General features: G+C 36.2%; 1 protein-coding gene across 1 annotated transcript in view; it reads left to right on the top strand.

Annotated features, from left to right (window-relative positions):
- prex2 (phosphatidylinositol-3,4,5-trisphosphate-dependent Rac exchange factor 2) overlaps positions 1 to 21,417 on the top strand; it is a 130,404-nt gene that overhangs the window by 92,781 nt on the left and 16,206 nt on the right. The window contains exons 33-37 of the mRNA XM_052596298.1: positions 1,264 to 1,366; positions 3,069 to 3,212; positions 3,383 to 3,497; positions 17,022 to 17,088; positions 17,962 to 18,152. Of these exons, the coding sequence (XP_052452258.1) occupies positions 1,264 to 1,366; positions 3,069 to 3,212; positions 3,383 to 3,497; positions 17,022 to 17,088; positions 17,962 to 18,152 (620 nt within the window). The remainder of the gene's footprint in view (positions 1 to 1,263; positions 1,367 to 3,068; positions 3,213 to 3,382; positions 3,498 to 17,021; positions 17,089 to 17,961; positions 18,153 to 21,417) is intronic.

The raw sequence follows: 21,417 nt of genomic DNA, 5'->3' as shown, positions 1-21,417 counted from the left end.
CAAAAATGAGAATTTGCTGAAAATGTACTCACCCTCAGGCCATCCGAGATCAGTTAGAGGTTGTTTCTTCTCTGGAACATTTTGGAGAAATTTAGCATTACACCACTTGGTCACCAATGGGTCTTCTGCAGTGAATGGATGCCATCAGAATGAGAGTCCAAACAGATGATAAAAGTATCCCAATAATCCAGAAATAATCAACACAACTCCATGAGTCCATCAATTCATATCTTGTGAAGCAAAAATCTCCATGTTTCTAGAAAACTTTTTTTTAACTTCAAACCACTGGTTCTGGACTTCTTCTATCCATACTGTACTATTGCTTTCTCAACTGAAGAAGTTTTTCATCTGAATCAGGAGAGAAATATGTACATACCAAGCACTATTTACAAGCGAAAACAGTCCAAAGCAGTTCCAGACAGATGTATCTGTGGATGGGGAAATATGGATTTATTATGCCTTTATTATGGATTATGGACTAGAAGTGATGGTTTAAAGTTAAATGCCATAATGATGGATTTGTCTCTCAGAAACGGCTTTTTACTTCATAAGACATTACTTGTGGACTGTCATGTTTTTATCAGTAGTTTGAACTCTCATTCTGACGGCACCTATTCACACAACAGGATCTATTGGTGAGCATATAAAGAGATAAAGAATGCTTTGATGAAGTACGTCATGTTTAAATCCAGTATGTAGTCAGAGCAAAGCAGTCAGACCGAGTTGGCGTAAAAATGAAACCCACATGTAATATGAAGATTCCCAGCAATTGAGACTTTAGGCTTATCTCCACAGCACTGATGCTCTTCCCCCTCCACCCCCGAACACTCTCAGACGGCAGCAAGCAACCCGAGGGTAATTTCTTGAAATGATAACGCTTGGCAGCTTTGTAGGCCCCCAGATGAAAGGATTGAAGCATCTGGCACATGGGGATGGTTAGAGAGTCGGCCCACGTATCAGGCAGATGCCGTTTGAGGTGTCGTTTTCAGATGTGTGAGGAGTGGTCCCACGATTCTCACACCAGACCTGTTCAGATTTGTATGTGGATGGTCTCATCCACAGCCACGGGCATACTTTGTGAACGCAGACAGAAGATGAACTAAAATGAACAGAGAGGAGGATGAAGAAAATGTGAATATCTCAGTGTGTCTGTAACAGGAAGTCATCATTTTAATTTGTATATATAGCTAAGCATGACACAAACCCCCACCCGTTTATATATATATTTGCACTTTTGTTACAGTATGTCATTTTTTTCTTTAGACTGATGAGCAGGCCATGCTAGAAGACACACAAGTCGCTCTCATAGACCTGGAGAAGGTCACCTTCTATTTCCAGCAGTTTGAAGGAGAGCCTCTTGTTGCTAGTAAGTTCTCTTTAAAGCACTTCCTTTAAATAATTACTTTTTTTTTGTTTTAGAAGGATTCTAAAACAAAATTTACTAGTAATGTTTCCAGTGTCCCCAAAATACAGAATGTCACTTTTTATTATTGGGTGATTCAACACAAAGATGTTTTACCAGCTAAGAAGATCAGCACTTTTAGAGTTTTATCTCCCTATCTGATGTGAGCATAAGTATCGGAACAGTTGCCTCACAGGTCTTTCTAAGTGTTCAGCTGTGTCCTGTTGCATTAATTCTTCAGATATTAAAAGCAAGGAATGTGTATTATCAGTTATATCCATTGCTTCTGCATTCTAAGTATTGCATTCGATGATGACACACACAAACCAGGATGAAGATGAGGAAGCCGACTCTGAAAGAAAAGCAAGCAATTTGGATGCTAAAAGAAAAGAGGAAGTCAATTAGAACTATAGGAAAAACAAAGGGCATGGAGAAATCAAGAGTTTGGAGACTTCCGGCGACATCAGCAACCAACGACGACCTGATCAGCTAAGAAAAACAACAGTAGTTGATAACAGACAAATCATAAAAGCTGTGAAAATCAACCCTAAAATACATGTCTGTAAAATTACCAATGACCTCCAGAAAGCTGGGGTGATGCTCTGTCAATCGACAGTCCACTGGAGAATTTGATACAGAAATACAGAAGCTACACAGCAAGATGCAAACCTCCAATCAGCACCCAAAATAGAACGGCAAGATTCTTCTCAAATCTGAGCCAGCAGAGGTTTGGAACAGAGTTGATGGACCGATGAGACAAAGATTAACCTTTATCTAAGGGATTGGAAAGCAAAAGTGTGGAGGAAAAACAGAACTGCAAATGATACTAGGCAAACAACCTCATCTGTAAAGCTTGGTGGAGGTGGTGTCATGGCATGGGCATGCATGGCTGTCAATAGACCAGGAACTCTTCATTTGAATGATGACTTAATGTATGATGGCAGTAGCAGAATGAATTTGGAAGGGTACAAAATCATCTTGGCTACCAATGATATTCAAGACAATGCCACCAAACTTATTAGAAAGCACTTCATATTAGATCAGGACAATGATTCAAAACACACTGCCAGTTCACTCAAGGACTTTATCAGGGCAAAGAAATGTAAAGTCTTAGATTACCCAAATCAATTTCCAGATTTAGATCTGACTGAACATGAATTTCACCAGCTAAAGAGGAGACTAAAGACAGAAACTCCCCAAAATGAGCAACAGTTGGAATTGGCTGCATTAAAAGCTGGAGAAAAGCATTTTAAAGCATAAGACCAAGAGTCTGGTGATGTCTGTGGGTTGCAGACTCACTGCTCTGATTGCATGCAAGGCATTCGCAACTAAATATTAGCTTTTAATCTTTTACATATTTACATATGTTTTTGCCCCCATTTTTCATGAGCTGAACTCAAAGATCTAAGACTTTTTCTATGTACACAAAAGGCCTTTAAAAACACACACATGTACTGTATATATACATTATATATATACATTTTAAATTATTACAAATACATATATTAAAATATTTGTTACATTATTATTGTTAATATTTACAGTAGTGGCAGTATTTATATTCTTAACTTCAGTATACAAAAAGTCACTTGGAACCAGTGTGTTTGCATGAAATATTTTATTCATAAACTCCATCATGCTTATGGCTTTGTTTCTTTTCCTCCAGACATGCCCATCTCATACCAAGTTGAGGGCACACGGCAGGCTTTGAAGGTCTGTTTTTACCTGGAGGCATTCTACTTCCAGCAGTTACCCCAGAGACTAAGACACGGTGGCAGCTTCAAAATCTACCCCGTCCTGTTCACCCAGGGTACGATGTGTTTGTATGGACACAGTTAGCCTGAAGCATGGCAAAAATGCTAAATTATGTTCTTTCAATGTGAAGCTACCCTTAACTTTAAAAAAAAATAATAATAGTAACTGATACATAGCTAAATGTCTGAAAGAAATCCAATGCTTCACGTAATCTTTCTTTAATAGCCTTTGAGAGCATGGAGGGATATTATTACCGAGAAAATGTGTCAGTGGAAGAGTATCAGGCCCAAATCAATGCTGGATCCCTTGAGAAGGTCAAGCAGTACTACAAGAGACTCCGGTAAGTTTGCTTCACCTGTCAGTCAAACTTCAGCTATGAAACTTAACTTTTTTTTCCTACACCTTCAGACCTAAGTGTAAAGCTGTCATTGTATTTCCTGATGAGGTGAAGTTGGGAGTTTGAGATGTGGTTATGGTTGCTCAGTAGGATCTCTGCCCTTTAAAAATAAAATGATGGAATTAATAATCGTGTTTAAATTTAATTACTAAAAATATAAACTGATAAAACACACATACACAGTTTATATACATACAAATATATATATATATATATATATGAAGAGTTGAAATTTTCTTCATATGTGTGTTTATTTGTCACATTGAAACAATTCTTGATTACAAGTGTACACTGATTTCAAAGCCATTTTTTTCTATTATCTTGATCCCTGCTGTACTTCCAGTTTAATTATCTTCCTCACAATCGGACGATTCTGTCTGGAAATCAGTTATTGTTATGATATGTCAAATAGAGTTAAACAAATCTCATACTCTTTGCCCTTAATTATCATGCCAGTCTGTTTGAAAAATATTTTTTGATGTTGAGATGAAAGTGAATTTGCCCGCAGACCTCAAGATAAGTTCAGTTCATCAGTCTGCCAAAACTGACTATATTTCACGGCCATGATTGATATCTCAGATAAAACTGTATGGCCAAAAGTATGTGGGCACACAAACACCAAACCCACTCCTGGGAAGACTTTCTAGAAACATTGCTGCAGGGATATTCCCATCCAGTTAACTCCAGATAGCTAGTTTTTCACCGCCTCCATGCTCCTTCAGTTCTTTATTTGTATGTTTAAGTCTTCCAGAGGCCTCTTGGGACATTAAAATGGCTGTTGAAACATGTAGGTTGTTTTCAAACCCTGAACATCGGCACTAATACTCAAAAATGAGTGAATATGACATGTTTATGGAAAATAATCATCATGTAGGATCCTAATAACATGTTCTCTGAGCAGCTGATGTTTGCTTTATAGCTCACTAGGTAAGCATCTGGTGTAGATCTCATCCGTAATTGGTTTCAGTGTGCTGAGGTCAGCCAAGTTTCATTGTATTGCGTTTGCCATAGGGGCATATTGCTTTTGGGATTTGAATGGAAGCGAGCCTGCCAATTGTACCAGAGATCAAGTACAGTCTTGGCTTGATTTGAGGCCATTGGAAAAAGCATGAGTGGTTACTCAAGAAATATTGTCTCATTATGTGCAAACACTGTTTTGGTTTGGCTTGCCAGTATTTGTGGTGTAATGCTGACTCATTATATACACCGTGCTCTCTGGCATATTGGCATTTTGAAAAATAATCCCTCTATATTCCACTAATAACACGATCTTTCTTCAAAATGTCACTGTTTCGATATGGATATGACAATATTTCGGTGGTTTTATGTGCTGTGCTAGTCTTCATAATTCTAAACACGCTGCACACATATTCATTTTCTTTTTCTTTCTTTTTTTATTTTATATTTGACAGTGCCTAGGGATATGAAAAACAATATAATTTCAAAATAGACCAGTCAGTGGGTTGGTTGCCTGAACGACTCCATTCTTGTGTAAAAAAAAAAAAAAAAGGATATGGAGCACAACTCTATAAAACAGAATATTAAGGTCTTTACTTCTGTTTAAGAGCTTGACTATTATATATTTGTGTATATACAGTAATTCATATTTGAAGTGGATCAAAAAAGTTAATCAAAGTTGTTCTAAGACCAGATCAAATTAAATTTTAGGTTTTAGGGCAACTTTGATGAAAGGTTTTGATCCACTTGAGGTAGGGTTAGGGTTAGTAATATATAATAAACTCTCTCATATCATGTTTTCAGGATATTTCAAGGTTTTCAGGATATTTGTTATGTCTTATTGTCTTTTGTTGACATACAGTAACAAATATCTAAGTGTGTGAGTTGTTAACTTTTTAAAATTAGTCTTCCTATTAAAGCCATTATAATGTTCATTCGAAATTATTCGCAAACGCGGAATGCAAACGCAAAATAGAGGCGGGATTTATCTCATGAACCAATCTCAACTGATCATAAGTCATATCCAGTCATTTGCCAGATATAGTTAATAGACAGAGAAGAATGAGAGGAGTGTCGAGCCCGAGGGAGAAATATAAGAGTAAGGAAGAGGGCAGGAGAAACTGAGACTATCTTAGAACCCAAAGGACAGATGTAGGGTTGACAGTCTTTATTTGTCTCACGACTGGTTTTGTTTAACCAGTTATGTTTGCTTGTTCCTTCACTGTTTAGAATTTATTGATTTATAATTTATTTACAAATGTCAGATCTTACAAAATGACCCCTGCGAAGCCAAGCTATATTGTGCTTTGGCATTTGTAAATGATTGACAGTATTGATTGGCTAATTTGCATCTTCGAATGTGTCACATTCTGAGCTCACTGACAAGTACAATTGATATAATGCTGCATAAACCTGAGCAGGCCCCTTGCTAATGTCGGTAATGATTAGAAAAAAAAGTCAGAATGTCTGGAGTCTGGGGACAGAAGGACGTCAGTAGACTGCTTATTATGGGGACTGCAGAGTGAACTCATGGAAGTTGTAATAGTGCACTCATAACGTGAAGGGAACGCTAAATAACAGTATGTGTTTCTTATCATTTAGACAAGCTGAAGACTCGAGTTTGAGTTGAGATCAGCTAAAATGCCTGAAAAGACTTATCATTCCTATTTATCGCTATTAGAAATAGCTATAGATATATGTTGCTCGCATATATATCCCCAAGTCATGTATTATCTCCAGATCTTCTTTAAGTCGACCAATCCTGACTGACGAGGTCACTACAATCATAATATATATATATAGGTCTCATGTGAAAGGGTTCCCTGTACATGCCTTTCCAGTTCTATTAATATAAGTATCAGTGATTGATGATTATTTTATTGTGCTTTTTGTTTGCTGTTGTTTGTTGTTGCAATAAATTAGCTCAATCTTTCTCGCTGAATTAATAATCTTTTGGCTTTAATCTTTAAACCGTTACGGTGCAAATTCAAAAATATAAACATTGATCAAATATCATAAAAAGCTGACTGTGTATGTATTAATACATTTTAAATGGTGACAAGAATGAGAGATGTTTCTTAACCCCTTTACTTGCAAACATCGCAAGTACCAGTGATACCGAGTACCCGGTTCTTGAAGCATACAGCGCTATGAAGTAATAGAAAGTAGTAATTGAAGTAGTTTCAGCATCTGCCATCTCAATGAGGACATAAATACATAAACAACATCATTGGAAACTGTTCTGAGTCACTTCACAAGCACTTTACCTTTTCATTTGAGTAAAACTAGTGTCAAAATAAAAGTAGCCCGTCAAAATAAAAGTTCATTTTTACATATAGGCATTGTGCTAAAAATATTACTATTATTTAGTAAAATGTATGTGATGCTGCTACTACTGTTGAAAAAATTCATGAAACTTTATTTATTTTAAAGAAATAAATCACACAATATTTCTTCCATGTTTTAATTTTAATAGCAAATTTATTTACCAAAAAATAAAATGTTTAAATTTAATTAATTAAGACAAATTCAATTTGGGTGAAACTTGTTTACTGTTTTTCATAATTATATTACTTGTAGAAAAACTTTAAACACAATTGTAAATAAGTATAAAGAATGGCATTGGTTTTATTCTTAGTGAAATTTTTAATTTTTTTTAATTAGCATATTTTTTTTTTTTTTTTTGGTACCGAAATTGGTACCAAGAACCGTGGATTTTCACTGGGATCGATACCGAATACTGAAATTTTAGTACCGTGACAACACTAGTTTGTTTGTATATTTTGCATGTTATTTGGCCTTCTTTTAAGTACAAGCAAAACTTTTTATGAACAAAGTCCTATATTTGGGGAAGTGAATTTGGGGAATAAGGTTATTGCCTAAACATAACCTTAAGGTTGTGGGTTTGAGTCTCTGGCTGGCAATACCATGACTGAGGTGCCCTTGAAATATTTCTGTATTACTACATTCAAAAACTAGCTCATATTTGCAGCTTTGGAAGCCCTCAGAGTTAATGTCAGCTCCAGTTGTTTTTTTGTGGAAAGCACATTTGGAAACAGCACAGTACTTCTTTTCATGTGGAATGGAAATTAAAATAGTTTGATTACAGTTGGCACATTTAATCAAATCCATGTCTCATCTGGTAGTTTTTAAGCCTTTTCTAAGTCAAGTTTACGTCCAGTTTATGTCGAGTTCATCTTCAGTATCCCTTCATAAGCAGGACTTCAAAGTGTGGAATCGAAACTGCTCTTAATACACCCAGTAAGTCAGTAATACAGCTGAGACATTGATGTGGTTCCAGATATGTATGTTGTGGCTGATTTTTCTGATGAAAAACAGCCAGTTGTATGGCATTCATTTCAAGTTCTGTGGATTGTAAGATTAATTCTACAAGTTTGTAGACTAAAAATACATTTGGTTTTTGATTGTTCTTCTAAACAAGGCGTTCACAGCTTATTTCAAACCTAAACTCCAGATACCCACAAGTTCTTTGTTTTTTACTGAGTTACTGAAGTGCGACTTGTTTGTAGTGGTCTCTGTGGTGCGAGTCATGTGGATGTGGTGGGTTTGATACAGATGGATAGCTCGTTCTTGTAGCACTCTTGCTTTTTTTTTTTTTTCGGTTTCTGCATTTCCAGGATGTGTGTGTTAGACAGCTGGATTAATGGCTGTACTTAACAGCTGGTAGAAACTCAGCGCTTGGCTAATCGCATGTCTAGAAGTGGCTGAAAGAGCTGAAATCGTTTGAGTGATCTGGTCCCAATGGGAATACACCTAAACATGGGCTAAAATATATTTGTGTGTGTGTCTGTTAGAGCAATTTTGTGCCAGCTTGGAAGGAACCAGCATGAGATCATGCTTGCAAATCTGTTTGTAATTAGTCAAGGTTTGTTGAGGTCCTGCTTTGGGTCATGATGGTGGTTGAGGCACAATGCTATTTGTAGATTTATTGGTCTGCTTTAAGACATGATGGCCTGGCAGCCTGATAATGACCATGATGCAATGGTGTGCCTCAGAAAAACCAAATAAAAACAACCACCTTGGCAGAGGTCACAATATTTGGCAAACTAAAATGAAATGTTAGACCGGGGTGTAGAGTTGTTTGAACTGAAATGTGTGTTGGCAGTGTGTGTACACAACCGCCCTAAAATGATAAAAAATATCTATAAATAATAATAATGATCTGCTCAAATCTTTATGCCTTTCTCAAATCGAGCTGATCTGTGTGGCATCATAAAAACAGGCCCCTCCCACAATAGTTTGATTGACAGTAGTGTTTCAGCACAGACTGGACTGGCGCCTTACCTTAGACCTGCCCTGAGTCAGCTGTCATCAGTCCCCCATTGTTTCGACTCAGGAGCAGATGAAAACAAGAATGTCTCCCAAGCGATTGAGGTGTTTTGTTGTTGGATATAATAATGAACATAGCAGTCGTCATTTACTCCTGACATCTGAGCCGCTGAAGATGCAGTGGATTACCCTTAGTTGTTTTTTTTATCGCCTTTCCTTATAATGTGCTAATTAGCGAATTTCATGATGATTGCAGCTAAAGTATAGAGTCCCTCAGAGAGTAGCTCCAAAGAGAGGGGCGGGGCCAGCAGAGCTCATCAACATTTAAAGGAAAATGCTATAAAACTGCTTGCTCTGAAAATAGCTATTTTTTGACAGGGTATAAAAAGTTTTTTTTTTTTTACTTTACCATTGAGAGATTTTTACCAAACTATGTTATAGACTTTTCATTAAGACCCTAAAGAATCATATGAACTTGTGGAAAATGGGCATTCGATGACCCCTTTAATTGCATGATTTAAATGATAGAGGAGATAATGTTTTTAGACCACTGTAAACGTCATACTGCTTTTGACCCCACAGAAATAAACACTTTCCTTCTCTAGAGTTTATGATGTTGATGATTTTATTTTATTTTTTATATTAACATTTATATATTTTATTTCCACTTTCAAATTCTCATGTAACTCCATACTATCATGGACCCTTTGAGGCACGCTGTATTCGTACATCAGTGTCTAATCATGCCTGAAGACCCCAAAGCACACTGGGTAATGCTTGTGAAATACTGTAGGCCAAAAGCAATGTTTTTTTTTTTTTTTTTTTTAGTTTTTAAGATGAAACAGTGGCTGCAATTTGCTTTAAGGCCCAGAGAACAGAGATTGGCCCATCCTTGGATCCTATCCAGCATTTCCATTAAAGTCGCTCATAAGAGCTCATGGAGAGAAAACACAGGCCATTATTTACTGCACAGTGTGCCTTAAAGGAAAGACCACTGCTGAGTTAAGACTCCTGCAGGAGGGTCCCACATTCACCACACACAGACCAGTACAGCAGAGCGCATTCTAATATAGATAACACTACCCTCTGTTTTAATGGATTACATTTGCCTGCATGAATAGCAGCCCATAATTGCAGTAAGCCCACCAGAACCAGAAGACATTACCACAATGCAGGGGGTTTTGTTGTTATGCTTTATCTTTGATGAAATGTTACGCTACTTGACTTTGAGATCTTGTGTATTTCTTTCTTTCTTTCTTTCTTTCTTTCTTTCTTTCTTTCTTTCTTTATTGCAAAATATAAAAAAATAAAAAAAATAAAGTACTGTAGTAATAATAAAAAAATCACTGATCATATTAAAATCATTGGACTTCTATTTCTTCTTTTCCCTAATACACTACCATTCAACAGTTTGGGGGATATTTTATTTTATTTTATTTTATTTTCAAGGCTGTATTTATTTGATCGAAATAGTGTAAAACAGTAATATTGTGCAATATTATTACAATTATAAATAAGCGTTTTTTTTTTTTCATTTTAATGTAGTTTAAAATGTTGTATTATTATTATTCCTTATCATTCCAGTCTGTAGTGATGATCCTTCAGAAATTATTTTGATTATTATCAATGATAAAAACATAGAGCACATGATACATTGTTTACAGGATTGATTTGATAAAGAAAACATTCAAAATAACATTATAAATGTACTTTAGTGTCACTTTTGATCAATTTAATGTGTCCTTGCTAAATGAATATATACATTTTATTTTAAGTTGTCTTCACATAAATGTGATTGTACATGAATTACGTTATTTCATATTCATATGTTAAATTAAAATACCATAACTTTACCATCAGATAGAAAACTGATTTTTTTTCTTTATATCTTTCTTTGATAACTACAATAACAAAAGAATGTTTTTTTTTGTACTATATTATTAAGTACTATATTATTTTTAAGTCATGTACAGTACAACTGTGTTAATTTTGTTATAATGAAATAGCATATAATATTTTTTTGTATATTAAGTCAATGTAATAAAAAAAGATAGTGTGGGGTTTTGTGCGAAAATCTCTCACCCCCACATATACCTTCATACACACCCCCGTCAGCGAAGTGTTGGCATGAGTTGTTGTCTCTGCCGTGAAACTGAACAGCGGATGGGCAATTGATCTAGTAACATAAATTGTCAGCTCCATCTGGTGCTGCTTGAGCCCGCCAGACCTGGATGTTTGGTTTTGTGATGCGTGAAGATCCGTTCTGCTCGTCTGGTGTGTGGTACTTTGAGTAGCGCAGCAGGCTTTTGTTTTAAATCAGTAGACTCTTTAGTCACAGTCTGAAGTGAGGGGCGCACTACATCAAACTGCACTGGTGTTGAAAAACCAGGACTTGTACATTTTTTGACAGTTTACTCACCTTCAGACTATCCAAGATGCAGATGAGTTTGTTTCTTAATCAGAACAAGTTTGAAATTCAGTATTACATCACTTGCTCATCAGTGGATCCTTTGCAGGGAATTGGTGCCATCAGAATGAAAGTCCAAACAGCTGATAAAAAACACAAAAATCCACAAGACTCCTGTCCATCAATCAGTGCCTTGTGAAGCAAAAAGCTGTGATTCAGTAAGTAAACTTCAAACGAGTGTTTAATTTAAATGTAAAATGCCTTATTGATTGATTCGTTTCTTACAGTCATGCAGGTTTTCACTTAACAAGACATTAAATTATGGACTGGAGTTGAGTGGATTTTATGTGGATTATTGTGATGAGAAAGTAAGCAAGTGATACAATGCTAAATTTCTTCAGATCTGTTCAGTTTTTCAGTTTTTGCTTTAGTTTATTGTATAATAAATAAAAAGAAAACAAATAGATAGAATACAAAAAAGATTGGAAAAGCTAGTGTTAGCTTTTTTATTTTAAGAAAACAAGCAGTAAATTAATTGCAAGTCTAAAAGGGTCAAGGTTTTTTTAAAGAACAGAATTAGATTAGAGAGTGCTAGAGTTAGAGGGTCAAATAAAAATGGAAGAATGTGTTTTTAGCCGATTCTTGGAGATAGATAAGGATTCGGATTGCTCGGATTGAGTTGGGCAGGTCATTCCACCAGGATGGAACATTTCATTTAAAAGTCTGTGAAAGTGATTTTGTGCCTCTTTGGGATGGCACAATAAAGCGACGTTCACTTGCAGAATTCAAGCTTCTAGAGGGCATATAATCTGAAGTAATGAATTTAGGTAAAGGGGAGCAGAGCCAGTAGTGGTTTTGTAGGCAAACATTAATGTCTTGAATTTTATGTGAGTAGCTATTAGTAGCCAGTGCAAACCGATAAACAGAGTCTCTTGCTGCCACATTCCGGATTAATTTTAAAGGTTTGATAGAACTGGATGGAAGAACTGCCAAGAGAGCATTGCAATAGTCCAGTCTGTCAGCTTGAACAAGGAGTTGTGAGGCATGTTCTGAAAGTAAGGGCCTGACCTTTGTAATGGTGAATAAAGAAAATCTGCAGGATAGGGTAGTTTTAGCAATGTGGTCTGAGAAAGTCAGCTGATCATCAGTCATAACTCCGGTTAAACATAAGGTTTCTGGCTATTTTTGAATGAGTTATGGTTGATGTGCCTAACTGGATGGTGAAATTGTGAAGACACATGTCTGATGTGATGTATGTCATCATCACAATATGTGATGAAGCATAGCAGTGAAATGAAAAGCCAAGTTTCTGAATGACAGAACCTAGTGGTGACATGTAGACAGAGAAGATAAGTGGTCCAAGAACTGAGCCCTGAGGCACCCCAGTAGTTAGATAATGCGACTTGGACATCTCACCTTTTCAAGATACCTTGAAGGATCTAAGAGGTAAGACTCAAACCACTGGAGTGTGGTTCCTGAGATGTTCTTTGCCAATAGGGTTGACAGGAGGTTCTGGTGTCAAAAGCAGTGGACAGATCCAGCAAGATAAGTATTGAAGATTTGAAATCTGATCTTGCCAGTCTTAGGGCTTCACCAACTGAGAGCAAGGCAGTCTCAGCTGAATGTCCACTTCTGAAACCAGACTGGTTGCTGTCGAGGAGGTAGTTCTGCGTGAGAAAGGCAGAGACTTTGTTGAACACAGCTCATTCAAGTGTTTTTGCAATGAAACAAAGAATGGAAACCAGTCTGTAGTTCTATAAAAGAAATGGGTTGGGGGAGGGGGGGGTCGTAAGTAGTGGGGTTATACTAGCCTATCTAAATGAAAATACCAATGTAAAAGGATGTGTTGATGTGAGTGAGTGTGGGTGCAACTGCAAGAGAAATGGCTTAAAGAAGATGAGATGGAATAGGATCAAGCGGACAAGTAGTAAGATGATTAGAAAGGATGCGTTTTGAGGCTTCTGACTCAGAGAGTGAAGACAAGGATGTGAACAAGTGTATCTTTGCTGATTAGATGTGTTGATAGATTGTGGTGTGGAAAATTGTGCACTGATGGTTTTAATAAATTAAGAATGTGGTAAAGTCGTCAGCTGTTAGAGTTGATGAAGGAGGGTGAGAAGGAGGACAAACAAGGGAGGAATATGTTTTAAAGAGCAGAGTTAAAAGAATTGTTAATTTTATTATGATAGTATGTCTTTTTACAAGTAGAGACATGAGCAGATAAGAAAGAGAGGTATGACCATACACATTAAGTTCAGTAGGATATTTTAATTTGCGCCGCACCCTTTCAGCAGCCCTGAGCTTAAAAAGATGTTTGTGGAGAACATCAGACAGCCAAGGGGCAGAAGGGGTGTTACGGCCTGGCCTGGAAGAAAGGGAACAGATAGTGTCTTAACAAGATGTAAGAGTGGAGCAGAAAGTGTCAGTAGCACGGTTTAGGGGGAGGAAGTGAACTGTTTGATTTTGTTAAGTGAGCATTGAGTTTTTCTTGTGCTATGCAATGTAGCATTTAATTCAGCATGTTTGTTATCTTTTTCTACTCAAGCTTGCAAAGTATTAATCTATCCTGTTGATTCAACTGTATTGTTGTTGGTTTTTTGCCTTGTGTGTTTGTGAAGGCTCATTTATTTAATGATTTATCTATTTTTGTGAAATTCATGTTTGTGTATTTTTCTTTTTGTAGTTTCACACTTTTCATGATTAAACTTCATAAATTGCACCTTCGTGGAGTTTATTGTGGAAGTGTTTAGCGGCTGGATAACTGGATCCATTAAAACAGTGAGGCCAGTGACAGTGATATAGCCTGGAGATTTTTTTTTTATTTTTATATATATATATTTGTTAACTCTCTTTATTAATTTAATTTTCTTTTTCATTCGAATGGTAAACTTCAGACTATTATTTTACCCAGAAAGCTGCCAAAAAACTTAATTGAAAGTTGAAATTGAATTCAAAGTTGTTCGAAAAAGGTAAACATAAAAGAGAAAGGTAATAAAATGATAGTATAGCATGATCATAGACATCACTTTTTATTACACTGCATTGAAATGGCTACAATGGCTATTGAAGTTAAGAACCTGATGAAACAGAGCTTAGAGGCCTTTAAAGGATGTTTCTAAGGCAATTAACCTCCAACAGTGTTTGTTTGCGCTTTGCAGGATATGTTGGATGCTGCTTAATGAAATGACGATGGAAATTATTTTGTAAATCAGTGGAATTAGTGTTTAAAGCTCTTAGTGCTTTAAGCTGATGGCCCCAGGGTGTTTCTAAAGAACTTTGCTTAATGCTTTTCATTACACTAACGTGAGCTGCCTCAATTAGTATGCAGGGTGAATAGGATCGTATTATGGCAGCTCAAGACTGCATGTGTGTGTTTTTTTTTTTTTTGAGAGAGAGAGAGAGAGAATACCTGAGTCTGCCTTTGAATACATCATTGACTTTATTAATAGTATCTAATAGTGCCACACTTCTAGTTTCATATTTTCATATCATCTGCTCCAATCAGTGAAGGATTAATATCTTTGACTAATTAACAATAATATTAATGCTGCGTCAAATGAGAATATTATCGTGATAAATCTGTCCCTTGCTGGGTGCAGATGGCAGATTAATTTTCCTGACAATAAACATGTGCTGCAATATGCCACGGAACCAGAAACACAAAACAGACAGGATTTTGCCATACGTCCTTATAGGGGTTTATAATAAAACAGTGATACTTTAATTTAAAATTAGAAACTTTAATAAAAAAAAATGTATATTTATATATATATATATATATATATATATATATATATATATATATATACATACATACACACACACACACACACACACACACAGTTAAACTGGATAAACTGGATATTAGACCCATTTCCTATAAACTGCACTTACACAACATTCAATAGCAAAATATCTGCCTGTTCTATGTATGTGGGCTGTATAAACCATTTTCCATAAGGGATTTATGTAAAAAAAAAAAAGCCTTAGATTACGGTCTCAATGACTAAACAATTGCACATCAAAAGTATATATTTTTTAATGATCAAAAAACAGTCTGGTTTTAAACATTTAACACTTTTACTTTCTTCCAGTTGAAGCTGGTTTTAACAGTCTGTGTGTGTACTGTAAATAAATTATAATACTAAAGTTAAAGTATTTGCAGAAGTAGTCCCACACTTTGCTGCTACAGCATTCACCTTTTTCAGGTATCTGTAGGCAGAAAGAGAGACAGAGAAAGAATAAGCATGTGTATTAATAATATCACCATGTATCATTACTCATGTCATCTTTAGAATTAGAATTATAATAAACAGGGATCTCCTACATAGGCAAAAATGAGAAATGTATATATTTTTTATTTGTCAAGCAATAGGTATTACCTACTTATATTTAACGATATTATTTCAACATTTTCCTGTTATGTCTGTAAAGCTGCTTTGAAACAAAAAAAAAAAAAGAAAAAAGCGCGTGTTCAGCTCACATTTATTTACATGTCCCCTCTGGTTTAATCATTTCTGACGCACCTACTGTAGTTACTGTAACTACACTATATTTGCTCTCACAGACACATTCACAACGGACCCGTATATCTTCTCCTCTTCTCTTTGTGCAATCTGAATCAAAACATCATCATGCACTGGCGAACGTAAAGTTAGCCTACTGTTACCGGAAGATTACGGAATCAATTCGAAGTTGAATGGTTAACGTTAGTGTCATGAACACACCGCTGTCAATTTTGAGAAGAACCACCTTCAAACAAGTTAATAGCAAGCATTTAAGGGGCCTGCTAAAAAGGAAGCTATATTTGCATTAGAGTAACGTGACCACCCTGAATTCACCAAATTTTTCTCCTTCCTTGCTTCTCTCTTAATTATCATCAGCTGGACTAGCGCTATCGCTCGGGACATATATTACAACGGGATATTACAACGGGACAGATACATGTTTGCTGCTGACCGAAAGGAGGAACAACAGACTATGAAAGAGCTCCCACTAAAAGTTTTTAAAACTCCACCAACGCCATAGCGCAACGCAGTGCAGCGCAGCGCAAATCGCGTTGTATCTGAAGGGCAACGCTGAACCCAGCATACCGCGTCCTGTGTGAAAGGACCATTACGCGGTCATTATGTGGGAAACACACCGCAATAGAATAAGAATAATTTAAATGCTAACGTTATAGTTTGACCTCTTATTAACGTTCGCGCTCTTCCACTGATAAACATGGTATTAGCTTTGTGGCTAATCTAATATAGCAATGCATGAGCGGCTGTAAGTGATGTTGCAGAATATTTAGAAGTGATAATGATAGGACCGTTAGCTAGAACTACCACACCGTTTTTATATACAGTGTATGAACTAAATCTACAATCATTTCACATGACGAACGACAGACTCACCTGGGTGGCTTGGCTGATCGCTTTCTTCTGTAGTGAATTTCTGGCGCTGTTGTCAACTCTGGAGTTGCAGACCGCCCTCTGGTGGGCAAAGTATGCAACACTCATAACATGAGTGAAGCATGAGACTCTGTTTTTTCATGTTTCATCGGCCGTTATAAACGCAGATGCCGATTTAAATGCAATTAGCTCATATCGGCCGATAATATCGGCCGGCCGATATATCGGTCGGGCTCTAATATATATATATATATATATATATATATATATATATATATACTTATAACCAGCTTTCTTTTTATGTAAATCAAATCCCAAATGAGGTTTTACAGCACATCCTGTGTTGCTTTTATATGCAATCATTTGTCTCTGTGTGTTCACTGCTTACACTAACTTGTCTGTATTAATCATCCATAGGGGCTTTTATCTGGATAAATCAAACCTTCCCCCGAGCTCGGCTCCCAAAGCAGCCTTCATAGACAAGGTATGTGCCATCACTCACTATACGATCTGCAGGGACTTGTGGGAAATCTGTGTTTATGGCAGTACAGTTAGTTATTTATTGAATGCTTTTATTGATTCTCAATAATGTAAAAAGGGACCTGCTAAGTCCTGTCATTAATTGCTTACCTTCACGTCATTCTAAACCTTAATGTCTTTATTGTTTAAGTGAAACAACAGCAACTTAAGAGTTCAATCAAGAATGACTTGTGAATCAAAATCAGTTGAACACAAGAGATGAAACAGTTTAATTTGTAAATGAGTTTTTCTTTTGAGTCAGCACTTTTCAGTAAAGCAGTTGATCTAATTCACAAACTGGACTGAATGATTTATTCACGAATTTGACTGATTTGGGCCTCCACAGCAGTTCACAAGTCAAAGCTCACTTAAAACGATTATTATTATTATTTTTTTTCATTTTTCTTTTATTCATTTGTTCATTAATTCATTTGTTTAAGAGCTTGGTCACGATATGAACTGTCATTGTTTAGAAAAGCAGGACAGTTCTAGATCTTAAAATGTTTCATTTCATGTTTCAAGGATGAAGGCAAATTATATGTACTCTTAAAAATAAAGGCTCTTTATCGGCATTGATGATTCTATGAAGAAACTTGAACATCCACTGAACCGTTTCATTGCACAAAAGGTGTTTGGATTATTAAATTGTTTCTTACGCTAAGTGAAAATGGGTTCTTTTATGCTATCGCATGTGAAACCCTTCAACTGGAACTTTTATTTTTCAGACCATGGGTTTGGAACATCAGAGTGATTACAGAATGATCATTTTTGGGTGAACTATCCCTTTAATATGGAATGTTATTGTGATGTTATTCTGTTACTCTCACTCTCTTTGTAGCTGATGCGTCCTCTGAATTCTCTGGATGAGTTGTACAGACTGATGGAAAGTTTTATCTCGTGTCGGCGGACGGCCGCATGCCAGTTCACAGCCTGCGGAGCGTCTGGAGTCGGGCTGCTCACCGTGGCCTCGGAGCTGTGCAGCCGCCTGGGAGCTTGTCACATCGTCATGTGTAACAGCGGAGTACACCGGTCAGCCTGGGTTACACACACATACACTCATCCTCCTTTCTTTTCAGTCCGACAGGCATCAGGCATTCGCCAGGGACTCTGTCTAAGTGGAACGCTTCTGTTTTTTCCTCCCCTGTCTTTTTTCCTTTCTGTCTGTAGCTCGGAGCAATTTACTTCCCGTCACTTATGTCTTTTATCTTGTTTTCTTCTCTGCAGCCTCAATCTTTCTTCAGTTTTAGAGAGGTTTTCGGGTTTATCTCGATGGTTCTGTTGCAGTCTTCCTCTCTTCAATCTCCCCTCCTTTTACCATTTAATATTCAATTTCCTCTTTTGTATAAATATGTAATAATCCCCATTACATGCTCATCTATCATTCCATAAATACACCTTTCTCTGCACTAATCATTCATCCAAAGCAATTATGAATATTCAGCGTCTCAGTTCTACATTTAGATGGTCTCACTTAATCCATCTTTTTTTTATTTTTTTAGAGATGGTCCAGACAGCTCTATTTCTCTAAGGGTTCTTTTGTGACTCTTAACTGAAGGCACATATTTTATTCAATTCAAGGCCACTTTTAGTATCCCCCAGAGCGGATGTACTTCTTTCACGAAACCAGCAGTTCAACAGATCTTTTTTCATTCATTTTCAGTTTCAAGTGTCTCTGTGTATCAGTGGCTTATTTCATAGCCCTTGTTATTATGGGGCTTACAATGCAGCACTGTATTAATATTCTGCATATTTTCAGGTTTTGTTGAAAGCATCTCACTAATATTCAAAAGTTTGGGTGTGGTATGATTTCTTTTTTCTTATGTTTATTTAAAGTCACTAATTCTGGCTTAGGCTGCAATTATTTGATCAAAATACATATTTCAGTTAATTTTATTACAATTTAAGATAATTTTTTCAATTTTAATATATTTTAAAATGTAATTTATTCCTATGATGCGATGCCGAGTTTTCAGTGGCCATTACATCAGTCATAAGTGTTACCTGATCCTTCAGAAATCATTCTAATATGCTGATTTGCAGCCCAAGAAACATTTCTTATTATCAATGCTGAACCTATGCTTGCTACTTTTGTGGTGACTGTGATGTATATCTTTTTACAGGATTCATCAATCATTTATTTGATTCATTTTATACTCATTTGAAGGTTTTTGCTATCACTTTTGATCAGTTTAATGCATCCCTGCCAATGTATGTTACACTGATTAAATGTTCAGCATTCAAAATTACCACTGATGATGACATTATCAAAATAGCTGCATGTCGAATTAATACGTTTTTTATTCAATCCATTGGCTGAATATTCAATTCAAGTTTATTTGTATAGCGCTTTTTACGATACAAATCATTGCAAAGTAACTTTACAGAAAATTAAGTTTCTACAATATTTAGTAGTAGCTTATCAGTGGTGACTGTCAATTTGTGTGCATATGGCAGAAATTTTTGGAACAATTAAATAAAGACTTGGTCAGACAGACGATATGAATTGAATTGGCCACAATACACAGGAAGTTGAACTGTAATTTGAATTGAAATAACAGAAAGTGAAGGTAATGGCATTCATGGAAATCAAGTTTTCTTCAACCCTTTAAGGCCTGTAAAACATTTGTAATCTTCGCTAAACATTATTTGATTAGTTAAATGGTTAAAAATTACATTTACAGGAATAAAAATGTATTGGAATTTCAGTTTTGTTTTCAGTTATAATTCTACTTTCTTACTTAAATTCATATTTGAATTACAATTCTAATTTCTGTTTACTACGTCAATTCAAGCTCAACTGAAATTCAGGAAATACTTTCTCAATAGAATTCTGCATGGCACACAACAATAGCATTTACCCCACTATTAATGCACAATCTCCTTGGCCAGCAGTTTCTTTGGGCACTGAAATTTGTATCCACTTTTCTTAGCAAAAGATGATTGGGACCGTTTTTGAAGTGCAAAGTCAATTCCACAGGCGCCCAGTTGGATTTTACATTCAGTTTTGACTGGACCACTCCAGGAAATCACCCTTGTTGTGTGTTTTCTTGTATGCTGTTAAATGATTTTACATTTCTTGCTGCAGTTTTTCTATTTTTCTAGTTTTTCCTGTTGTTTTTTTACATCTCTGTCTGGAGGACTGCAACTCTTAAAATTTTTTATAGACCTCTTAGTGGCGTCACTTACTCTTTGCCTGGATACTAAGCTTTGGAGGACAGCCAGTTTTGAGAAGATTTACCTTCGGTCACGTTTGTAATAGGGAGTTTTACAGCGTGTTGTGATATTCATTGGCATAATTTTTTATATTCTTGCCCTGACTGGGAATTTTCAAGACCTTTGTCACAAATCTGCTTGGAAAGATCTTTCACCTTCATTTGACCAAATAAATAGGGGTGTTCCCGAAGAGGGTGAGCCAATTTGTTAACAACTACTTAACAGAAGCAGAATCCCTAAGCAGTTTTCAAGATGTGGAAAAGAACAGGAGGGTGTTGACTTTTTGTTAGCACTGTATGTTGCTGAAATGGTTTTCAACATCAATTTCAAAGCCTCACACGTGGCAACAGACGCACTGCAGTGTATTGGATAAAAGCAGCATGAAATGTTCACAGCTTTGTGTGTGTTGGTTTGGGTGTGACTAACTCACATTTGTACGCCATGTCAATTAAAGGCCACATCTCAGCTTTAGTGAAGCCGCAGGTGCTCAGACCTGCCACAGAAACAGTGAATTCAGTCGTTTACCCCTCTAAACATGCTTTCATCAAACAAACTCTCTCTTTATTTAACCTGCTTTTGCTCATGACCAATCGATAGTTCTGGATAATTCTGTGTAAAACATGGTTTTTGGGCATTTTGTTTCAAGCCCGTTTTTCTCATTTGTAGCTCAATTGAAGTTGTATTAAATATGTTTAGGTAGGGAATGTGTTGTATTGCTTGCAAGATGTAAGAGAGTAAATTAATGAATTCCATAGAGTAGAATTTCAGATGGCATAAACTTGGGTAAATTAAAATTCTGTCTTTATTTACTTCTCCCTCATGTTTTTCCAAACCTGTATGAGTTTCTTTGTTCATTTGTAAACAATATTTTGAAGAATATGAGTAACCAGACAGTTGATGGATCCCACTGACATTCATACTATGGAAGTCAAAATATCTGCTTTTTCAGGTTTGAAACAATGTGATGGCAGAATTTTTCCTTTTTGGGTGAACTATCCCTATAATAAAACACAAAGTATGCATGGTATGCAGAGCATCAGCATTTCATAATGTGCTCCTATTTATATACCTTTTGTCTGTC

This window comes from Carassius gibelio, chromosome B24, assembly GCF_023724105.1.
Source record: "Carassius gibelio isolate Cgi1373 ecotype wild population from Czech Republic chromosome B24, carGib1.2-hapl.c, whole genome shotgun sequence".
NCBI lineage: Eukaryota > Metazoa > Chordata > Actinopteri > Cypriniformes > Cyprinidae > Carassius > Carassius gibelio.
This window is presented reverse-complemented; position numbering and strand designations above follow the sequence as displayed.